Source organism: Monodon monoceros, unplaced genomic scaffold (assembly GCF_005190385.1).
Source record: "Monodon monoceros isolate NGI ecotype Baffin Bay Population unplaced genomic scaffold, NGI_Narwhal_1 Super_Scaffold_8, whole genome shotgun sequence".
Classification (NCBI taxonomy): domain Eukaryota; kingdom Metazoa; phylum Chordata; class Mammalia; order Artiodactyla; family Monodontidae; genus Monodon; species Monodon monoceros.
The window spans coordinates 70,220,183-70,240,954 of NW_021703785.1; the positions used below are offsets into that span (position 1 = coordinate 70,220,183).

The 20,772-nt window shown below is 43.7% G+C and overlaps 1 protein-coding gene across 1 annotated transcript in view; it reads right to left on the reverse strand.

Moving 5' to 3' along the window:
• Positions 1-1,401: 1,401 nt before the first annotated feature.
• LOC114888306 (protein POLR1D-like) overlaps positions 1,402-20,772 on the reverse strand; it is a 42,031-nt gene continuing 22,660 nt past the window's right edge. Inside the window, exons 2-3 of the mRNA XM_029210395.1 lie at positions 18,237-18,311; positions 1,402-2,484 (exon numbers count right to left, since the gene is read on the reverse strand). Coding sequence (XP_029066228.1) covers positions 2,217-2,484; positions 18,237-18,311 — 343 coding nt within the window. The 3' untranslated portion in view covers positions 1,402-2,216. The remainder of the gene's footprint in view (positions 2,485-18,236; positions 18,312-20,772) is intronic.

Sequence of the window (20,772 nt, forward strand, 5' to 3'; positions counted from 1 at the left end):
AGCAATGCAGTTCCTAAGCTTAGGGCCAAACATGCACTTCTGTCTCTACTTGTTTCAAAACCAGAGACTCAGCGCAAACACCTTATTTTATCTTATTTATTTACTTTTTTATTTTTGGCCGTACCGTGTGGCATGTGGAATCTTAGTTCCCCGACCAGGGATCGAACCTGGGTCCCCTGCAGTGGAAGTGGAGTCCTAACCACTGGACCACCTGGGAAGTCCCAGTGCAAACATCCTAGTTTGCAGATGCCATGCAGAGAAGTGGCCCAGAGGAGGCCCCACAGTGAGCCAATGGCAGAGGGGGGCTGAGATTCAACCCCCTCCACCTTCTGTCCTGGGCTGGATGATCTCTTAGTACGGTGCTGCCGTGCCCCTGTGTTCCCCGCAGACACAGGAGGTGGCTGGGTTTGCGTCTCAGGACCAGCCCCTCCCTGATATCCACTGTATACATATGGAACACAGATGGATAATTTGCTTTTGACATTTAAACACAGGAAACCATGGCTGCTTGTGATGAAAGTTTTAAAGATTCTAAGAAAAATTTCACAAGTGGGACAGTGGATCTTAAAGGGAAAATGGTTTTGTGGAACACTCGTCCTTTACCACGATTGTCTGAGAAAGGTAAGTGTGATGAGGCCAAAGCACTTCCTATACTTCTGAGTGGAAGAATATGCTCGTTATAATCATCCCCCTCTTTTAGGAGTAATGAGCTTGCCAGTGTGCTCTAAACACAGAGCACATAGACAGATGATACAGTCCAGTCTTATTTTACTTAATTAGAAAAATGTTTAAAACCACAACTCTGGGCTGTTTCTAATAGATACTTAAATACAAAACATTTCGAATTTTAGCACAAGTGATACAGGCTAATGCGTCACTGGATTTGGATTACAGTCACATGAGCCAGATGATTCCTCTTGAATGTCTGAAAGGAAAGGGTGTTTGTACCAAGTCATGGGGTGAGGCCGGGGTCTGGGGGAGAAGGGTGCGCAGAGTGGGCAGGCTCTGGGCTTGTGCCCCTGAGCTTTCGGCTCCAAGCAGACTGAGCAGGTGTGGCACAGCAGCTCGGCGGGGGGAGCGGTACGCGTCCGTCCAACACCCCAAAGCTAGCTTTGCGGATGTGCTCCTTTCTAGTGCTTAGAAAGGGTTTTTTCTCGGCTGTCAGGAAGCAGGGAGTGGGGCTGCGTTGAATGATTATCTGGGAGCGGCCAGGCATAAGCTCAGATGCTTTGGAAGATTGGGGGTGGGGTATGGACAGAGAGATTCTTCTTCCTTTTGTGGATGGGGGAAGAGGGTGCTTGGTGACATTTTCCTGAGAATGCAAGGAAGAATACAGGTTTGAAAGGTTTATAATTGTATGTTAGAAGAGAGCCACGCCGATACTGAAAAAACGAAAAAAGGCATGGTAAACACACTTTTATTTAAAATTCAGATTTCTGAAACAACTATACTAAGAGTGGCATTGTAGGTCTTTAGCTAAATAAGACATAGCAAGAAAATCATGTTCACTTTAACTTTTGAAGGTTCTTTTAAAAGCACCACTTAAAACGTACATATTCCCCCCCCAAAATTAAATGTGGAAAAACTGCTCTATCTCAGGAATGAGTTTGAGAATGCACACGGAAACCAGAGAGACAGTTTTTTAACCTCTGGTTATTGACAGGGAGCATTAATTCAAGAGGATTTGGAGATTTTCCTACATTGTTCACTTAAAGGACCACAGGCGCAGTGCTATCAGAGTTTCGTGGTCAATTTCTAGCCCTCTTCATAAATATGGTTACTGGCCAGATTTCTAAAACTTAAATTTGTCACCCAAAAAAGTAAAGTATAGGATTTACAAGTGTTTTATTTTTTGAGAAATTTTGAGAAAGGATCACGAGGGCAGCACACCAAAAAATAAGTGGAACTAGTTTTAATAATCTCTGAAAACTTTTAAGATTTATTTTGAAACCAACTTCCAAATAAGACAGAACAAAATCAATACATATGTAATACTACACCGCTGAAGAAGCTTAAACTTGCCAAGGCATCTTCAGAGCGTTCCCTTTGAACTCTTTCCTCGGAGCCTCAGGTGATCTTCCGCTGTCACGACAGCGGCCCTGCTGGAAAATCCCTCTTGGGTGTTTGCGCTGCCAGCGCGGGCCGTCCTCAGCCCCGTCTCTGCACCAGCCCAGGCCCGGGTGCTGGGACGGTCGCGCTCACCCTGCGTCCCTGCCTCACCGCTTGCTGGATCGCTTCTGGGACTTCTCCGGGCTGCGCCGCTTCCCCGGCGGAGAATGACGGGCAGGGCCCCGAGCGTGGACCCTGTGCTTGTATGGGTGGGTTCTGTGCTTCTGCCGGCTTTCCTCCTTCTGGTCCTGGCTTTTCGCAGGTTCCTCACTGCCCTCTTTTTGTTCGTGGTCTTGCTCTTTCTGGGAGGGCAGCGTGTTCTTAATTGTGTTAATTAGAAATCTTTTATTTGTACCAGCAAGAGGACACTTCATCCTGGGGGAAAAAACAACCACAAATCAAACACTGACTCCAAAGCTGAACCCTCCGATCGTGGCAAGTGCCAAAGAACTGCTTCCACAGAGTCGAGTTTCTGAATTTGTTTAGCTTTCCTTGCATGCCACCTAGTGTAAACTCTGGGCACAGGGGGGAAAACCCAAGACACTTAGAATTCTGGACACAGACTGGCTGGACCTCATCTGAAGACTTTAACCCTTTCTTCCTTGTTGGGACTAACTTTCCCAACAGGTACCACAATGTTATGTATAGGTGTTGACCACAACCCAAATTACCTGAGTCATTTAATAATATCTCCTTACACCATAAATGCCTGATTTGACTAGAATCTGCATTTTTAGTTACATTTATGGTGGCTTGTTTTTAAATATCAAAGAAGAAGGATCAGTCCCTCCCCGAGGAACAAAAAAAGGATACCTTGCTATATCTTGAATACTGGAGCTACATGATCTACTCTAGAAATAAAAATATCTAAAGAATCTGTTAAATGCGATAATCACCTTTTACCCTCTGTTTCAGGACCTTCTGTTTCAGAGTCTGTGCTCTGTCCCAGAGCACTGTTCACACATCTACCCTCTGGGTGAATTTCTGTGCAGTGTACATTTCAGGGGCTCCCTGAGTCAAGTTCACCCAGGAGGAAGGATGTAACTGGTTAAATCATTAATTTACATGTTTAGGTATATTTAGTATTTGTTTTATTTTTCAGGTGTAGTAAACCTTTCATTTTAGAAAAGAAAACCCCACACGGATGAAAACCTGAATACTTCTCTTGGCCTTGAGCCAAGGCGGATGCTAATCCGTCCAAATCATGTTACTCAGGGTGGCTGGTAGTAAACAAAACTGAATGTAGTATTCTGTAATCTCCATCTTTGTATCAAACTTTGATTCAAGGAGAATCCCACACAATACCTCAAAAGCAACCCACCAGCAGCCCCACTGCAGTGATTTTCTCGTGGAAGAGACATGTAAGGGGTCACCAGCCAAGTGTCCCTGTTATGGAGGTCAGGCCACCTCAGACAATCAGAATGGCACTGAATCTGTTAGTAAAAGGAGGAGGAAAGGGGCTTCCCTGGTGGCGCAGTGGTTGAGAGTCTGCCTGCCGATGCAGGGGACGCGGGTTCGTGCCCCGGTCCGGGAGGATCCCACATGCCACGGAGCGGCTGGGCCCGTGAGCCATGGCGGCTGGGCCTGCACGTCCGGAGCCTGTGCTCCGCAACGGGAGAGGCCACAGCAGTGAGAGGCCCGCGTACCGCAAGAAAAAAAAAGGAGGAGGAAAAAAAGAAAAGAAAATGGCTCCTGCTGCGAATAAGCAGCTCTTGAGCCTGCATGGAGAGAAAGTACCCGCGAGGTCTCAGAAGTGGTGTGTGCGCCCACATGCTGGTGTGCTTAACGCTCAGGCTGGGACGAGTGACGGGGAATGAGCGGCGATGAGGAGACGGACTCAGGGAGAAAAGGACGCAGGGGGCAGCAGAAGCAGTGGGAACGCTGGGTGGGGACGGCACCGGAGGTTTGGTTTTCTTTTTCTGCTGAAGTTCAGAAGCCACAGTGATGAGCAAAGAAGAAAGGCAACAACAGAGAGCAAAGAAAACCCATGGTTCTGCGTGTGAGGCTGGGGGAGGCTGAGCTTCCAGAAAAGCGCGCCAGCATGACGCTCCTCAGGGGCCCCAAGGCACAGCCACGTGTACCTCCCAGAGGGACAGGCTCAGGACACCTGTGCAGTTGGGAGGGACGGCCAGGCTCTGACCTCAGTGACTTTACAGGATCATCAGTGTATCGAGGCACGGACTGGCTGACGACACCTGGACCACCGCATTGGCAAGCTCAGCAGAGATTCCGAAGAGCACGACACACGCGTGTGTCACAGAGCGGCACAACTCCGCCAGCCTGCGGGAAGGGACTGCCCTTCAATGCGGAACACAAAGAGCCCAGGTGCCTCTCTTTGCCAGCTGTGGCCAGGGCTTACTGTAGGAGCTAATCATGTTTATGAGCAACGGAGCACCGCTCTCTCTTGGATGGGGCGGACTAGAAACGGCTGGTGCAAGACAGCCAGCTACGGAAGAATTCTGGGGCCTTTTCAGTGCAGTGGGTCTTCAGTGGTGGTAAAACTGGTCCGTTCTTGTCTGGATTAAACAAAGAAAGAAGGTGATTACTGCCAGATGGGACAGTAACCCAAGATATTAAAACCTTTGGAAACTGCTGGCGCATTCAACTGCATTTTGCCATCTTCCACGTGAGATCATCTCCAGCACCATGTGCTTGCCTGAGATGGACAAAGCTCCTCCTGGGCTAGAGACCGGCAGGGTTCATGCTGTGAGTGGGGACCAGGTCGGAGGAGGCACCCCTAGCTCCCCGCTGCTCGTGTAACCCGCCGACTCAACACAGGGACCAGAAGCTAGCGTGGAATGAGGTGGTGTTCTGGAACAAAGTCCACACGAAAACCGGCCTTTACATCACTTTTTCACATCGAAGATGCGAGTTTTAATGCTGGTTGTGCCTAGGTTGTGTCCACCTTCAAAGTGAAAAGTCAAGCATGGCTTGGAGAGAACTTGGTTTACTTGGGTGGGGGGAGGAGTGGGGAAGGAGGTATGAAAGCGACTCCCCCAGATACGCCAGGACACATTTTAGAAATGGTGACAAGTGCTCACCCACACTCCACTGATAAATGAGGCAGGACAACGAGATTGGGGGGCCGGGGAGGGGGGAGCAGTTGAGGGCAGATGTGAAGGGACACGTGGCAAATGACTCCATATAAAGAAAGTATAAAATCTGCACTGAATATATTCAAGCATAAGGAGAATAACATCAATGCTGAACGTGAGGAAGTCCCTGGCAGAGAGCGGCTCTGGCCTATAATGTGGTCATTAATTTTGCGGAAGCTCACCGCCAGTTGTCCTACGGCTACAAAGTCATACAACACAGTATACACACGTGCTCTGGAATCATACTGTCTCTTAGGCCAGACCTTGGGCATGTTAAATAATCTCCCTGTTGTCTCTCATCTATTCAATGGGGACAAGAGTGACTATTTTAGGGGACCGGATGCCGATCAAAGGAGCGAGAATGTGCTCAGAACAATGCCTGACTCGCAACCAGCACTTGGTAAAGGTTAGCTCAGTGCGCGGCCTACTCCTCCGACTCCATTCGTTCTGTGACGGTGGGAAAGTTACTTAATGCCTCTGTGCCCTGCTTTTCTATTCGCAAATGGAAGCAATAGAGGTATCCATCTATTGCAAGGGTCTAATGAGATAATGCGCAAAGCTCTTAGCACAGGGCCTGGCATATGGTAAATCTTCAATGAATGTTACCTATGGGGCTATGATTTCTTATGCATAATTCCAAAATTTGAAAACCAAGTTCTTTTTCTTTCTTTTTTTTTTTTTTTTTGCGGTACGCGGGCCTCTCACTGCTGTGGCCTCTCCCGTTGAGGAGCACAGGCTCCGGACGCGCAGGCTCAGCGGCCATGGCTCACGGGCCCAGCCGCTCCGCAGCATGTGGGATCTTCCCGGACCGGGGCACGAACCCATGTCCCCTGTGCCGGCAGACGGACTCTCAACCACTGCGCCACCAGGGAAGCCCCCAAGTTCTTTTTCTGATACGACAACTCATTTGGCAGCCAGACCTGGCCTAACCTGACGCTGGGCCCTTGTTTCTACTCTGTATCCCGTTTGAGGGAAGCGTTCATATGCTTTGCTGAGGAGATGATCATGTGTTGAACAAGTACCATTGGGGTATTTGTTGTGCACGCTGTCTGGGCTATAGTACCTATCTAAAATGTGAAAATATCTAAATTTAGAAACTTATCTGGATCCGAGGGCTTTAAACAAGGGATTGTGGACCCATATTATTACTATTCACTCTCCCTTCATGAAAAAGAATATATATAGCACTCAAGTTAATACATCAGGGATTTTTCCGTGATGGAAACTCAGGACAGCTAAGTCTCAAGTCACCTGGGATAATAAATTAATCAAGAACAGAGAAGAATGTCTGATGTTTCTCCATGAAAAAAAAAATGATTAAAAAATGAAAAGAACCTGAGCCATCAAGAAAAAACGAATAAGATGTTTTACAGAAATGTTCATAAAAATGGTTACAACTTTAAAGTTTTGGTACTTCAGATGGTTAAACTTCTGTATCTGCAAGTTTCACTTTCCAGGATATCTCAATTCTCCATTGATATCAGAGTCAGTGGGCTACGGGGTAGTACCTCTCAGCTTATAATTTGCATTTCCTAATGGTCTATAGACTCTGTTTGTAGATGGTCCTTGGGTATAAATAACACTGAAGGCTGGAGTAAGTGGGTGATCTCGAAGGTCCTTCCACTTTTGAGTTTCTCCGCACACGTTCTGTATGTTGGCCCTTCAGAAAGTGACCCTCCTCTCCTTCATCAAATTAGGAAATTATTTCATTGCTCTCTGTCTCCTTGTTTCTCAGCTCTCTTTTAGTGCCATGTTCTTCTGTATTTGAGATGACACAATAAGCTAGCGTTAGATCCTCAACTGCCCTAAAGCCTTCTTTATATCAGCATCGAGGCAAAAGCCTGAGCCCTGCGGCACGGGCACAGGCCTGGCTGCTGGGTGGGTCTGTACTGGCTTTGTCCGTGGCCGCGCCCAAGGATGTGGGGTGGGGACCACAGGAGGCCACAGGATGGGCAGCTGCTTTCCTGTGGAACTCTGACCCCAACTCTGTTGACTTTCTCATGCTGGCTAGTTATTTTTGTTTTGGGTTCATTTTTGATTTTAGAACGTTATACTAGCTCACGTGGGAAGAGTCAGATTTAAGGTGCTAACAACATAAATGGATATAAAACTCTAAAGAGAATGAGACTGGTTAAAACTGCTCTAGAAAGTACCCATGACAGCACTGCCAGACTCAGGAGCTGGCATCCTATCCACGTTAAACCTGACAAGTGAAGCGAGTCCCTTCACTTTCAAAGCCAGAGGCTGAGATGAAGGGCTCCGCCTGCTACGGGAGAGATTAAGATGGGCCGAGGCCAGGGCTCTAAGCTTTTCAGTCTTCTTTCCCTTTTTCTCGAGTAGGCACACTATGTAACACTGTGTAACTGTCATTTGCAAAAATGAGGCTCTTTCTCCCCACAGGTATCATACTCAACTTATGAAAACCAGTAAATTATAAAACAAATCTAGAGAACAGAAGGGGAAAGATAAATGCAGTTTCTTTTTCTTTCTGATTTTCATACTTCTGTCTCTCTGCTGCTGAAGGACAGAGGTAGTAATAGCTAACATTCTGCAGATACAGACCTGCCACGTTTGTGTCTAAAGCAGTTTCATGAATGTGACCCCTCAAATAGTGACACATGACCACTAGCCAATAAGAACGACGACAGCGGTGTTGCTGACACTGACGAGCAGTTCCCTGTGCCCTTATGTTACCAACGCCTCACTTCATCTCTCCGCCGTCTCCCCTCTTACAGATGCACAAGAGGCAAAGCACCTTATCCAGGCTCCCAAGCCGGAAGGACGTGGAGCTGGGATTGGAACCAGAGTCCGCCTTCCCAGCACCATTCCAGCTGGGACAGAAGGAGCAGATGAGAGAAAGACACCTGTGGAGTAAGCAGATGGCCCAGAGCAGGCAGGGAAGGAAACCGCAGGTGAAAAGCTGTCAGCACGCTGGCCGCCGGGGCTGCTCCGTTTGGGACAGACTCCTAGAAGCAGATCTAAGTCGGCTAAGAGCGCTGGCCGTGCAGGAGCCCAGGTGAGTCTGACACAGACAAGAACAAAGGCACCAAACTCCCTGCACACACGTGACTTGGAGATTTGTGAAGTACATCAGGCTGTGGGAAACTATGGTTCCTCTTCTTCTGTTTAGGGAAATAGAGCCTTGGGATCGTGGAAGCCGGGTTCAGTGCATTGCACCCCGATTCATTCCTTTATTCTACGGCCAGAGCCCTTTCCACGCCAGCAAACGGCATTTTATCTTCCATTCTGCACATTGCTTTGCATGATCACGGATGTACGTCTAAAGTAACAGCCACAGGAACTAGCACAACTACACTTCCAACACTCCAAGGAACCAGGTAATACTTTTGATCTGATGCTGTGGTTGGTTACAGCTCATCTTGTTTAACACGCCACGATCACCGTAACCACCCACGGCACCACGGGTTATACTTTGGCAATCAAATGCCTTAGCCATCTGAGAAGGTCTTTTATAGTGTTTTAATCCCCACAGCGACACTGTTAATCCTTAATTACACTGCATACAACAGGCCTGAGGCCTGAGGCAGGTTTTCAGTATGCTCCGTCTCCACCACTACACCCAAAAGTAATGAAAAATCGTTGACATACGTGTACATATATATCTGCAGTATTTATTTTCAAACATCTGAGAATCTTTCATATGTAAGGCACTATGCTAGGTCCTGCAGCAAAAATAAATACCAGGCTACCTGTCTGATGCTCTTTAGGAGACGGCCAGGAGGAACAGAAGGTGTGACCAGGCGAGGGTCAGAGGCGGGGGTATGAGTAGCGGGGCCCTGGGATGGACAGGGCACGATCCCTGGCCCCCTGCTCCCTCTGTAGGACAGGTCGTTTCTGTAGCCGTGTAAGCCAACGAGAGCTCATTCCGGGCTCCCTGATCCACTTTCATAAGCAGACAGGAAGGGGATGTGAACGTGGGAAGCAGGGGCAGGACACACGGCGCTGTGTGCTGACAGTAGCCACAGAAGGGAGGCTCTAGACAAGAAGGGCCCGTGCTGGCCCCATCAGCAGTTAGCCAGGACTTAGGAAACCTCTTTGGGCCCCACGTTCTTTAACTGGAAAGTAAAGGCTCTGGATCTCCGCGGCCCTGCAATACTGCCGGGAGCCTCGCCCACGAGTCGGGCTGAAACTCGAGCCCCCCCTGCCTTCCCCGCTGGTTCCAGCATGCGGCCTGGTGCTCAGCTGCAGGCCTGTCCGCGTGCACCTGTGCGTGAGCAACTTCAGGGCCGGCATTTTACGTGAGGCTTCTGCACCGCTGCCTGTGCCTGGCCCCTTAATACCCCGACTGGTACTGAGCGAATCTTCACATGAATAAAAACACCACGTGCCTCAGTGGAGACTGGGGCAATGATCTGCTTCCCAGTAATCCAAAGCTGATTACGTAAAATGGAAGGAAATGTAGGTGGTGCTCCCCCTTATCACCAGATTGACCTCAAGCCAAACAGAAGAGCACCCAAAACGCCACTCCCCTTAAAACAACTGGGTAAAGAAAACTGAAAAATCATGTTCTCTCAAATTCAATCTTTGGAAGTTTTGGTACCAAAACGTAAGCCTCTCCAACGTATAAGGCTGAAATCATACAGGCAGTAGACTCAGGCATTATACTGGGCAAAGGTCAGCTGAAGACGTGACCAGAATAAAAGCAGCTTTGTAGACAAGGAAGCTGAGCAAATTTCTGAAATTTGTGCTTATAAATTCCTTTATGTTGACTGAAAGGAAGTCACATGGGCCAATATTTCAGCTTCTCTGAGGCTTCTGTCAAGAACAGCTTCTCAAGAGATTCTTTTGCTGAAATACATCCAAGGAAGTATATAGCACCAAATGGTTTCTTTCTTTACACTACAGAAAACGGCATCCCGGTTGCATTTCCTTTAGTTCAGCAATCTCTTTCTGGCAACGGCTCAGCTACCTCACTTAAGATCTCTCTCATGCATTATCCAAGAGGAGGAAATAATGTCACTCACTCTAGTTCAGTGTCAAATTTTAAAGCCAATGTGAAGATCTTTGAGATGCTTAGAAACGCAGACCATCGCCCGCTAGTAACTGACCGATTGTCTGCTCCTTTGGGGTATCTGTCCACTTGACAGGGATGGGTCTTGGGGCTCCTGTGGCTGGCCACCTGGCCACCTGTCTGCTCCTGGGAGGAGTGTGGGAATGCTCCCAGTTCTGCAGAGCAGGTTGGTATCATTCTTTTTAATAAATAGGGATTAGCATAGTGTTTTTCACATTGGTGTGCACTTTAGAATCACCTGGGTATCTTTTTAAAACCCCAAAGCTCAGGCCATACCCCTAACTAATAATCTTTGATGGTGGGAAACTGATACTTGTATTTTTGGAAGCTCCTCAGATGGTTTCAAATGTGCAGGTAAATTTGGAAACCACTGGATTAGTGGTTAAAAGTTTTATTCACACACACACACACACACACACACACACACACACTTATTTAAACAGATGTAGAACCAGGTGTTCCCCTGGAATGAGCAGGATGGGAAAGGCGTTCTTTGTCCCAGCACCGTGGGCAGAAGCAAGTCACGGGTTTCCTTGGACCAGACCTCCCTTCACAGCCCGTCCCTGCTAGGTGTGCTGGACCAAAAGCTGCCTCAAGGAAAAGTTCTGTGAGACTGTTTGAGCTGCAGGGTGACCTAGCTGGGTATTCAGATGTAAGTGGGCCGTCACTTCAAGGAAAACAACTCTCGGTATTCACTGCTGAGATAAAGCTGAAGCTTGCAAACGAAAGAAAATTAGATTTCTGGGAAACAGTGACCGTGACAGTTTCCCAGCACTTCAACAACTTTTCTGATGAGATCAGTGGTGATGTTAACAAATGTGTTTTAAAAATATTATATAATGAAAGGTGTCAACATTTGGAGGAGCTTCATAACTCAGCGAACCAATTTCCAGATGACCGGTTCATGATATTACAGAACCATGCATGAGTGGAAGATCCAGTAGAAGTGCAAGGTAGACCAAGGGATTTTACTGTAACAGCATATGAAATGTCCACATTATTAAAAAGAATGTGAAGAAACTACCGCTTGCTGAGGTTACTTGCAAGTAGTGATGCAGTATAAAAGAATACCACAAATTTCTGAAAATGCTGTTGAAGTACTTCTTCCTTTTCCAAATACGTATCTGTGTGAAATCAGAGTCTCTTCATATACTTCAACCAAAATAACATATTATAACAGATTGACTGCAGAGGCAGATAGGAAAATCCAGGTGTCTTTGATAAGCCAGACATTGAAGAGGTTCGCAAAAATATTAAACAGTGCCACTCTACTGAATAGGTAAATTTTTGCAAACATAGCTATATTTATAAAAAAAATATATTATCTACACATGTAACATGTTTATTATTTTTAAAATAAATCAATAAATACTTTAAAATTGCTCAGTTTTAATTTCTAATACAGTAAATACCGATAGATATAACCCATGTAAAAAAGTTCTGTGGGGTCCTCGGTAATTTTCAAGAGTGTAAAGGATCCTAAAGACCCAAAAGTTTGAGAACCACTGTTATGAGAGTTGAAAAAAAACAGCAGTGTCAACAGGAATGCTCGCTTGTCTTGTCACCTCATGGGAGAGTGTGAGTTTCCCATCCTGTTCTCCCAGGATCCACCTCTTATAAATCTAGAGTCATCTTACTTTGTCTGCCAGTTTTTACTCTCTTTTCAACATCCTTCTCCCGCCCTTCTTGGGAAGAGGCTGCTAGTCGCCCCCCAATATCCGTTCTTCCTTTCTTCTGTAGTAAAAGAACCTCAGATTTTATCTGGCACATAACTGACTGAGAAAAAAAGACTGAGTTCCTGGCCTTGTAGCTGGTGTAGACATGAGACTAAATTCTGGCCAATGGGGTCCATGTAGAAATGGCACAGACGACTCCTGGGAAGTGTGCTTGAAGGGGGTGGGGGCATGCCTCTTCCTCTTCTTCCTTTCTGCTAACTAAAGTGTGGAAAAGAATCACACCCTTTGGTTGGGAGATTTGGAAAACTGGAAGGAGCCCGGGTCCTCCATAACTCTGGAACAGCCAATCTAACTGATATGATGCCCAGAGAGGAGGTCAGTCAGTACCTGACAGATCTCAAGCTGGCCTGTGCATATGGCAACTCTCCTCAGGAAAAGCAGAGCTGATGCTGACAGACTAGTTCTCTGACCCTCAGAAAGTTCTACCGAGCCAGTAAGTGGCACTAAGGTTGTCAGGATAAATGACTTCCATCAGGAGAGGTGCCTAGTAACAAGTGATCCCCTTCAACATTCCTCATCTGGCAAGAACCCTGACTGATATTTTCCCATCCACTCGTCAAGTCATCTGAATTTATGATTTAGCTTTGGGCTGATTCTTTCACAAAAGGTATTATATTAAAATGGACCAATGACTACTGTCAGCCCGATCAAGGTCCTGCCTTATACCAAAACCCAAAGCAGCCTGCCCCTACCAGAGTTTGCACGAATCTAATTCGTGTTAGTAGGGGCACCTTATCTCTCCTCTCTTAAGGACAGAGGGCTGGAAAGAAGATAAGAGAAGTAAGAAATAACATGTATTGGTGAAGACGTGAAGAAAATGGGACACTTGTGCACTGTTGGTGGGAATGTAAATTGGTGCAGCCACTACGGAAAGCAGTATGGAGCTTCCTCAAAAAATTAAAAATAGAACTACCGTATGATCCAGCAATTCTACTTCTGGGTATTTATCTGAAGAAAAAGAAAACACTAACTCGAAAAGATATCTGCACCCGCGTGTTCATTGCAGCTTTATTTACAACAACCAAGATATGGAAACAAGCTAAGTGTCCACTGATGGGTGAATGGATAAATTGTGGTATACACATACAATGGAATACTATTCAGGCATAAAAAAAGAATGAAATCTTGCCATGTGTGGCAACATGGATGGACCTTGAGGACGTTACACTAAGTGAAATAAGTCCAACAGAGAAGGACAGATACCATATGATCTCACTTATATGTGGAGTCCTAAAAAAAAAAAAAAAAAAAAAATCAAGCTCATAGATAACAGAGAGCAGATTGGTGGTCGCCAGAGGCAGGGGTAGGGGAGTCAAGGGGTCAAAAGGTAAAAAGAAAAAAGCCAACCACATAGGTGGTTATATACACCAAGTCAGGAGATCTGATGAATCAACGATTAACTGGAGCAATCAACCATTTAAGTCTATGTTCCTCCTTAGTTAGTTCCAGCTAGAAAAAAAAAAGGATATGCTCATTCTTGTAAATACAACTTCTAATTTTTTTTTTTTTCGGTACGCCGGGTCTCTCACTGCCGTGCCCTCTCCCGCTGCAGAGCACAGGCTCCGGACATGCAGGCTCAGTGGCCGTGGCTCACAGGCCCAGCCGCTCTGCGGCATGTGGGATCTTCCCAGTCCGGGGAACGAACCCGTGTCCCCTGCATCGGCAGGCGGACTCTCAACCACTGAGCCATCAGGGAAGCCCACAACTTCTAACTTTTAAGGAATTATAATTCTGTCACTGACAAATAAGATTTGTAACTGCAATTTAAAAATAGCAATGTCATATCTAAAAATCTTGTGGGATATTTAAAAATATGGCATTTAAATTTATACGTGAAAAAAACTGTATTTGAGGAAAAATTCATAGAAATGGTAGAAAACGTTGACCATTCAATGAGTATCCTTTGTCTGAAACTGGCACTGAAACTGATATTCACTCCACCTGGCCTGGTACATCTAGAACACTTATTTATTTTAGTCCAGACCAGTTAGATGGCACTTCATATGGCAATAAAAAATCCAAACAAACGAAAAAGGAAGTTAAGAGCAGATTTAACTAACATTTAGTAACTGACTGCTCCATGCCGGGAACTATGCTGAGTGTTTCCACATACATTATCTCACCAAATTTTTACCATATCCTAGGAGGTCGCTATTTCACTGAAATCTAAAATGATTACAAATGTTACACAAAGATTGACTCACATTGGATCATTTCATCTTATTATACCACTGCATCCATAAATACATCAGAATGAACTTCTGAAAGATAATAGCTTTTAAAAAATAAACTAACAGGGCTTCCCTGGTGGCGCAGTGGTTGAGAGTCCGCCTGCCGATGCAGGGGACACGGGTTCGTGCCCCAGTCCAGGAAGATCCCACATGCTGCGGAGCGGCTGGGCCCGTGAACCATGGCCGCTGAGCCTGCGCATCCGGAGCCCGTGCTCCACAACGGGAGAGGCCACAGCAGTGAGAGGCCCGCGTACCGCAAAATAAATAAATAAATAAATAAAAATAATAACAGCAATCCTATTATCACACCTAAAAAAAAATCAACATCAATTCCTTCATATCATCAAATACCCTTGTTTCAGTTAGTTTGGATAAGGATCCAAACAAGGTATACACGTAGATGTGTCCCAAATCTATTAAGTCATAGGATACTCCTCCTCCTTTTCTCCTTGCAATTCATTTGTTAAAGGAACTGGTTTGTTTGTCCTGTAGAATTCCCCACATTTTTGTCATTTTATCTCTATAATATCATTTAGTATGTTCCTCTGACCTCTATTTCCTGCAAACTAGTAGTTCTAACTAGAGACTTGATCAGATTCACGTTCAAGTTCTTTACAAGGATGTCTCATAAGTGGCGGTACCCTCTTCCTATTGCATCTTCTTGTGGTACGAAGATTGATGGATGAGTCCAGGTGTCGTCAGCCTGCGCCACTCATCAGAAAGTTCCCCATCAGCTTCTCATCTGATAGATTTAGCAACTGTTGATGATCTTTGCCTAGATCCAGTGTATCATTAGGGATTGTAGAATAGCGACATTCTTTTTATTTTTAAATCAGGTTTACTGAGGTATAGTTTATACAAACTAAAATTTATCCTTTTAAGTAAATAGTGTGATGAGTTTTGACAAATGTGTGTAGTCATGTCATCATCACAACAGTCAAGATATAGAGCATTCCCAGCACCCAGAAAAGTTCTGCAGTAAATTCAGTCCTTCAGCCCCTACCGCCTGGCAACCGATGGGTTTTCTGTCCCTATGGTTTTGGCTTTTCTAGAATGTCATATAAATGGAATCTTATAATGTGTAATGTTTTGAGTCTGGCTTCTTTCGTGAGCAAAATGCTTCTGAGATTCATCCATGCAGTGTGTATCAGTAGTTCTGTTCCTTTTCGTTATTGATGAGTGTGGAATGTATGGATGTTACAACTGTGTATCCGCTCATCAACTGATGGTCATTTGGGTTGTTTCCGGTTTTGAGCTATCATGAATAAAACTGCCATGGACACTACTGGACAGATTTCCGTGTGGGCTTACATTGTCAGCTCTCTGATAGGTGGTTAGAAGAAGAATTCTGCATGGTGAGTGCATATGTATAAGAAACTACCAGTTGTTTTTCAAAGTGGCTGTATGATTTTACATTTCCACCAACAATATGTGAGCATTCTCGTTGTTCCAAATCCTCCTCTTTATTTGGTGCTGTCAGTCTTTTTTTTTATTTTGGCCAATCTAGTGCCTGTGTAGTGAATAAGTAACTGTGGTTTTAATTTGCATTTTCCTGATAACTAATGATTTGAGCATCTTTTCAAATGCTTATCGGCCAATTTGATATCATTTTTGGTGAAGTATTCATTCAAATCTTTTGTCCATTTTTAAATTAGATAGTTTGTCTTGTAAGTGAGTTGTTATTCAAGTGATGATAATCTTACTCTATAGTCCTACATTTAACAGTTGCAATTCTATAAGGAAGTTTTCTTTCATCAATTATTTTGTAACTTTGAAGTATAACTTGTACAAGGAACAGGATAAATGCTCGGCTCTTCCTCACTCTTTACCAGTTTTATAATAATTTGGCTCCTTAGCCTCATCCAAAAGCTTCTTGATGTGATTTTTATTATGACCTTATGGATTTTAACATATTTTAGGTTATCTCAATCATTATTGCTTTATTCTTTGATAACTGAATTATCCCATCTTTGACTAGTGGGAGGCCTTTCACGTTGGTTCCTGTGTCTTTCTGACATGACTACAAGTAGTCTCTGACAGTTTTACTTTCTGATCTGATAAGATTTTCTGGCTCTTCTTATACATTTCCTATCTATGTAGTAAACAGTGTGGTCTTGCCCACAGAGAGGTCTGGCCTTTGCCCTGGCTTCTGGGAGGTAATATCAATTCTGGGAGGCAATGTCATACCTGATAGAAACGTCTTTGTTTAGGGTGGAGCTGGCCACAACTGATAGTCTTACAGGGAGGGCTGGCCATGCCAGAGACACACCACACGACTGAGGGTGGGAATCTGGGATACTGTGGTATTGGTCAAACTGGAGACTGATATCAACCATGTGAGCAATCAATCATACCTAAGTAACGGAACCCCCCAAAGAACTTTGGACACCGAGGCTCAGGTACGCTTCCCTGGTTGTCAGTATGCCAAGTGCGTTGTCACATGTTGGTGCTGGGAGGGTAATGTGTGGGTCCTGACTCCACTGGGTGGACAACAGAAGCTTTGTGTCTGGAACCTCTCCAGACTATGCCCTTTGCATCCCTTAGTTTGGCTGGTTTTAATCTGTATCCTTTCCCTGTAATAAACTGTAACCATAAGTATAATAGCTCTCTGTGAATTGTGTGTGGCCTAGCAAATTACTGAAACTGGGGATGGTTTGGGGAGCTCCTGGAACTTGCAGTTGGCATAGGAAGTGAGGGCAGTGCTGGAGGCTGTGACAGCTAACTTGCAGTTTGGCGAACTCCAGGCTAACGGCCTCGGGTCAGCAGCCAGTTATTTCTCTAAGGATCTGTCTTCTTTCAGTGAGAAATGGAATTATATATACCACAGTAGAATTTATACACCACCCCTGGGTGCCAGGGATACTCACTGCTACTGAGTGGATGGTCATTGTTTCCAGGACTTTTCTGTGAACAGAGCTAGAAAAGCTTTTCTCTCTCTCTTTTAAAGAGAAAATCTAGCACAACTTCATACTGATATTTCCAATTAAGATTTAGGAGTACAGATTTTTATATCTTTGATTTTATATGTGTATCTTTTACACTGAAAATTTTGGTATCTATAACAAATAAATATTTACTTATTTGCTTTATCCTACTATACAATATTTTCAGAAAAACAGTATCAACATCATTACCAACAACGTGATAACCGGAAACAATTTAAGTTTTCTTTCTAGTTCTTTTTTGCCTTTGGAAATGCGTCAAATTTCAGATCACCTGAAACAGTTCCTCCATATGTGGCTGAGCCATCTACTAAATGGCTTATTGAGGTCCATTTATTTTATGTTGCTTGATTTTTAGGAATTGCCTTTGCCCTCTTATTTCTTTAACTTTGACTGAACCTTGTTATATATTTGACATAAACCCTGTGCTTGGTTCTAAGAGTCAAATCCACAGAGATCTAGCTTCTACTCCTGTCCCATTTTTACACTTTACACGTTTTAACGGCCCACAATACTCCATTATAGTGAATTTAAATTGTGGATAAAAGACCTAAGCCAGCGTATTTATTGGATGAGAATGCTATTGCTAAAGTAACGCTTAGAAGAGTAGACTTGATTCTTAAGGTTAAATTCTTCCTTTGTCTATATCATTAAGTTTTAGTAAGCTCTGTTTTGTATAGAAACTGCAATGGTAAACTTTAGTGCTACACAGCTGAACTGTCACAAAATCAAAATACTTAAAATTATAAATTTTAATTTACTGAGGACTATAATTAAGATAGAAGTTCTTAAACAATGAACACTGACATAATAGTACTGTCACTCAGGTGGCCTTAGGCACAGCAGCGTCATCATATCTCTTGGGGACTTGTGGGCCAAAGGGTGACGACACCATGACAAGTGTTCTCTGTTCTCACCCCTCTGCCCACTTCCGTGGCTGCAGCCCTCAGCAGTGTCCCTGCTCTACCACTTGCCTCTGAGTGAGTTCCTCTACGTCCACGGTTCTACATTCCCTGTATATGCTAAAGAAAACTTTTCTCTTTAATATATACATGAGTTTAAATTTTAAGGAAGATGACTCAAGAACTTACCAGCCCATAGGTCCCATTGTTTCTGCTCTTGTTTTCCCACGTTTTGCCTCTTTAAGGAGTTCTTCTATTGCTTTCCTGGTGGGAAAAAGGAAGAAATTTGAGAGAATTTTAGTCACCCCACTAAATTCTGAAAATCAATTTGTTCCACGTATGGGATCCTGGGAAAGAAAGAGCTTTTGAAGCATTAAACTTCAAAATTGGGGGAGAAATTTAAAAAAATGTTTTAAAATGGTTGATAGTTTTGAATACATAAAAATTAAAAAGAAACCTTTTCCATATAGGGGAAGAACACTGAAGAGAAAATTAAAGGCAAAATGACGAATTATATCCATATTAAAAATGTTCAAACGCACTATTATTCTAAGAAATACTAATTAACCCAACAATGATGAATCTGTTTCTGCTCATCAGTTAGTGAGGGAGTGGAGAAATGGATATTCTTTTCTCTACCAACAGGGACTAAAGCTGATATAACATTTCTGGAGAACAACTGGAAACATGATAAAGAGCCTTAAAAATAATACATACATGTTGACCTAAAAATTCCACCTTATTCTAAGAAAAATTCAACTAAGTATGCAAAACCATATGTACAAGGATACTCATTCAAAAACTTAACAGCTAAAGGAAAAGAATAGAAAGCTTAAACGGTTACTAAAAAGGGATTGTTTAAATAAATCATGGCATATCCACACAGTGGAAGATTAGGCAGTCGTTAAAAATGAAGACAAATGCTTGGCACAGCAAGACATTCATAACATGTTAAGTGTATAAATCTGGGAACAAAAGAGTGTGTATAGGATAATTTTATTTTAAATTTATTTACATGTACCTATTGCACAGGGAAACATTTGGAGGGATGTTACCAAAACGATAAGTTTTGGGCAGATATTTAGTTTTTTGTTTGCTTCTCTGCATTTTCTGTTTTTTCTAGAGGGAATCTGTATTATTTGTGTAATTTTTAGAAAGAGGCTTTTTAAAAGCCTAGAAGACATATTTATCAACCATGCTCTGAGACTTTACCACATATAAGATCCTGTGCAAGGTGTCATGGGTAGTAAGATAGGACCATGGTCATCCCTGACTTTAATATTACCTATGATATAGCAATAATAAAGTTAAGAAAAAGAGAGGTATCACGTTGCAAACAACAATAGTCCAAAGACAGAACTATAATTCTAATCACAACATTTGAAACTGGATAATTATCTATTGATTCTATATAAAAACATTTAATGACACTCTTACAGTACTACTCTAGGTACAATTCACATAGTCCTCAATGATATTACCATTCTGTTAGTTTATAAGAATATTTTATTTTGTACTGATTTTTATTTTATCAAAGCATGCATACAGCTTAAAGAGAAAAATATTATTTAAAGACTTAAAATGAAATACGGCAGTCTTCTGCGTCAGCCTTCCTTACCCACCGAAAAAACCAATTTCAACTCCTTCTTATCTGTTTCTCCTGGTACTCACCTCCATATTTCTAATAGTATTCTTTCACACTATTCCACCACCCTCTTCATCCTCAACAGATATATCTGGCTATTTTTCTATAATTTACACAAGTTTTAATAAACTCCTATTAATAGTGAGATCTTTAAAAAAAAATGCCATTTCAGCTAACTCAGCAGCTGGACACTTTCTAATCCATCCTGGGAGGGCCCACTGATGGGCTGATGAAACACTGACCAGCTTGTCTGCTTCTTGCCCCTGGACTCAATCAGATCAGGTGTCGGGAATACTAAGTGCATGTGACACCACATAGCCTTCTTCCATCTCTTTAAAATAATAATACATCCTACGGATGTGATCTGAGGGCTTTGTCTCATAGAGTATTTCGGGAAAATTTTATCCTGTCTGGCTCCAAAACAGAGATCCTTCTTCACCCTTATAGATGTAAGCAAAAAAAATCAAAGGGTGAAAATATGCCCAATACACCCCCGCCTTCCCATCAATTAGAGTGGTAGCTTTCAAAAAAACAAAAAAAACAACCAGAAAATCAATCATCCTGGATCCACCCATATGTCCTCTCTCCTGACAACAGACACAGTTAAAAATCATCAGTGAAAGAACTTGCTTGGGCAGTTCCCCAATTATGAACAAACTATGTATCAGTTACAGATGAAGTAGAATGCATTTTCCCATAAAAACTGTTAAAACGTTTGCCCAGCTTTCTGGACATGCCTACGAAAGCCAGTTTGTGTCACGATACAATTGGGATGCTGTACATCTGAAGGAAGCAATACTCGGTCAGGAACCGTGCCGAGATCCTGCAGGCCTAGTCTAGGCACCTTCCAGAGTTTGAAGTTGGACATGGATTCTTCTGTAGTTGTGATTTCACCGAAAACTGTCTCCAGTGCTGTGCTTAACTTTCTCTGCCGTGATTAAGGATACCTTCTGACTTACGACGACAGCCCAAGAGAAAAGAAGGTGTAAGTATGAGAAAGACTGCCTGGGGTGAACCAGTTCACCAGTGAGGAAAGACGGTGACAGGTTGGGAGCAGACAGGGCAGAACCCAGGCCCAGC